At 61.6% G+C, this 2749-nt stretch overlaps 2 protein-coding genes across 2 annotated transcripts in view; both read right to left on the minus strand.

The window, feature by feature from the left end:
* LOC119432017 (transmembrane reductase CYB561D2) overlaps positions 1-584 on the minus strand; it is a 19969-nt gene extending 19385 nt beyond the window's left edge. The window contains exon 1 of the mRNA XM_037699465.2: positions 385-584. Coding sequence (XP_037555393.1) covers positions 385-499 — 115 coding nt within the window. The 5' untranslated portion in view covers positions 500-584. The remainder of the gene's footprint in view (positions 1-384) is intronic.
* Positions 563-2478, minus strand: LOC119432016 (ETS domain-containing transcription factor ERF-like). The gene has a single exon (XM_037699464.2). It carries the CDS (start codon positions 1763-1765, stop codon positions 734-736), a length of 1032 nt encoding a protein of 343 aa, XP_037555392.1. The 5' UTR covers positions 1766-2478; the 3' UTR covers positions 563-733.
* Positions 2479-2749: the final 271 nt, after the last annotated feature.

Genomic DNA, 2749 nt, shown 5'->3' on the forward strand with positions numbered 1-2749 from the left:
CATTTCAAGACAGGGAAAGTGCCCAACGTTCAAAGGAAAGTTCTCAGACTCGTTATCATCTGTTATACGCTGGTAAAATTTAAAAGCATGGCCCGGTTCTTCGAGATGCAGCTCTAGATTTTAACATTCGGAGCCTCTTGATCTGTCTCTGTGGGAGTAAATAGTCGCCGCAAGGAAAGCGCTGCCGTTGAACAACGAAATCTGAAGCGCTATACGCACAGCATTCAAGCCACCGCCTTTTTTCCCCCCCTTTTTCTGACTCTGTGTGCCGCCGGCGCCATCTACGTGTGGCGAGCGAAAACAGTGACACCGAACTGCGCGCCGAACGTCGCCGCGGGGCAGGAGCGACGGAGCCGACAAAGCAACACACACACACGTACTCACGCCAGGTGTCCGGCTTCACGGCGTACAGAACGGGAACGGAGAAGAGTAGCGTCGTTGCGAGAGCGGCCGCCGTGGCGGACCTTGATCCACTGGCCCTGTTCGCCATCGTTGCCATTGCACTTGGCCTGCCGCGGCGGGCAAATGCTGAGGAGGCGCGGTAGATGAGCTGGACATGAGCTCCGGCAGGGGGCGCGCCCCTTTATAGCTTTTATTTTCCGCGGCGTCTGCACTACAGAGCGGAAGCCACACACATGAATAAACTGTACACGGAAAAAAAAAATAATAATAATAAACGGGGATGATAGTTCGGCGGCAGCACTGCCCGGCGTCCAGCGCTCGGGTTTGGGTGTCACTGCAGCACTGAGATGGACTTTGCGGAGGGCGAGAAGACGAGCTGCGGCTCGAACGGCGAATATGGGACGAACGGCCCCAGCGGCGGGAACGGCGGCAGGGTGAAGGGACGTGTCGCCGTGAACGGAGGGTACAAGGGCAGCGTCAACTTGCCGCGGTGGTGAGCGGCGGCCGCCGCCAGGAACGGGGAAAGGCACGGGGCACCGGCTCCGCTGCCGGGCGACGGGCACGAGTCGGTGTCGGACTCGGGCCTCGCCCGCTTGCCACCTCCGCTGCTCGTGGACGAGACGTCGTCGGCCGCCGGCTCGTCTTCGTCGGAGAGCGAGCGCTTGCGCTCACGACCTTTGACGCTGAGGTCTTGCGGCGCCTGCGCCATGCTCTCCATCTTGACGTGGAACGGGATCTTGTTCTCCGTCTTGACGATCTCCGGGAACGAGACGAAGCGGTAGACGAACTTCTGGCCCAGCACCTTCTTGATGATGTTCTTGTCGTAGTAGTAGCGGAGCGCCCGGCTCAGCTTGTCGTAGTTCATGTTGTGCTTGTTCTTGCGGAGCCCCCAGAGGCGCGCCACTTCTTCGGCGTTGACCAGTTTGAACTCGCCGTCCTCGTTGGTCCAGGTGATCATGTGGCTGTAGCGCTGGCTCAGCAGCAGCTCGAGCAGGAACTGCCACAGCGTGATGTTGCTCTCCATGGCTGCGGCTGCTGCGCGACAAGAGGAGCCGCGGCCGCCGGCCGCAGGAAGCGGCTCGTTGCTGCTGGGCGGCCCCGCAAGCAGGAAACGGCCCAGCTCAGGAAGCGGCCAATTGCCAGCGCCCGATGCCGGAGGCCGGGGCTCACCTGCGCGATGGTGCGCCTGAGGCTGAGGCTGCGGAGGGGGCTCGGGCACCGCCGCCGGGGGAGGGCCCTCGTCCTCTTCATCCGTCGGCGGCGTCGCCGCGGCAATCGGCGTCGACTCGTGGTCGTTGTTGGGCGGCGACTCCGAGGGCGGCTCCGGCGTCTGGGCTTCGGGCCCGGGGCCGGCTGCCGCCATGGAGCGCTGCAGCAGATGCCTGAACCTTGCCAGTGCTGCGCCGTTAGAAGCAAGAGCAGTCCTGGCGCGCGGTCGTCCTGTTCGACGGACTGAGCGCGACTAACGGTACATCGGGGCCAACGGGCCGCCGGGCGGAGAAAGGGCGCTGCTGCGCTTTCCTTCCCGCGACTTGACCCGCTCCATCCGGGCCGCCCGGCTTTCCCACTGCCCCAAAGAAGGCCCTCTCCACTCCCGAAACTTTCAAGTTTAGACCGGGGCTACCCCCTTCTCTCTCCCTCTCCCTCTCGAGACGGGAGAGGGGGAAGGACCAACTCCCGGGCCCGGGTCCCGTCCGGCGGCGTCGCAGCGCGAGAGCGATGACCGCGCAGGATGCGCACTGGGTCACTGGCACCGGAGAAACGCGGCTGACCCCATTGCCCAGAAATCCGGAACGGCTCCTTGTGTTTGCCGCCGAGGACGTTCACCTGGCATTGAAAACGAGTGCAACGGCCGCCGGGAAGGAAGGCCGGACGTTGACCGGCACACGGCTTCGCCGCCCGTCTCCGCGCTGCTGGTGCCGCTGGTGGTTGACGCCGAGCAGAGCTGCGTATCTCGGCTTTCAAGGCCGCTCTATCGGGCCGCAATCGACGATAAGGCACACACCTGGCCCGGCAAACGAAGCGCGCGTCACGCGCGGTGACAGATTTTAAGTAATCGCTTGACGGACTTGACGGTACACGGTCCGTGACGTGGATCCGTTGTTTCGGGTTTCGAGTAGATCCTTGACGCCTCCCGTCCTCTGAACGCTTTGTCTCTATTTGTGTTTCCCAAGAACAGCGTGCCGCGGTTGATTATTGTTTGCACAATTACCTGGCAGTTGCTCAGAGACTTTGAGAAATCATTCGGTGTCTGCAAACTATAATAGACGCTTAGCAATCAGTGGTTCCTCCTTTCGTCTTTAAATATTCTATCGAGAGAGTAACAAAACACAGAAACAAACTCACA

This window comes from Dermacentor silvarum, chromosome 10 (assembly GCF_013339745.2).
Source record: "Dermacentor silvarum isolate Dsil-2018 chromosome 10, BIME_Dsil_1.4, whole genome shotgun sequence".
Classification (NCBI taxonomy): domain Eukaryota; kingdom Metazoa; phylum Arthropoda; class Arachnida; order Ixodida; family Ixodidae; genus Dermacentor; species Dermacentor silvarum.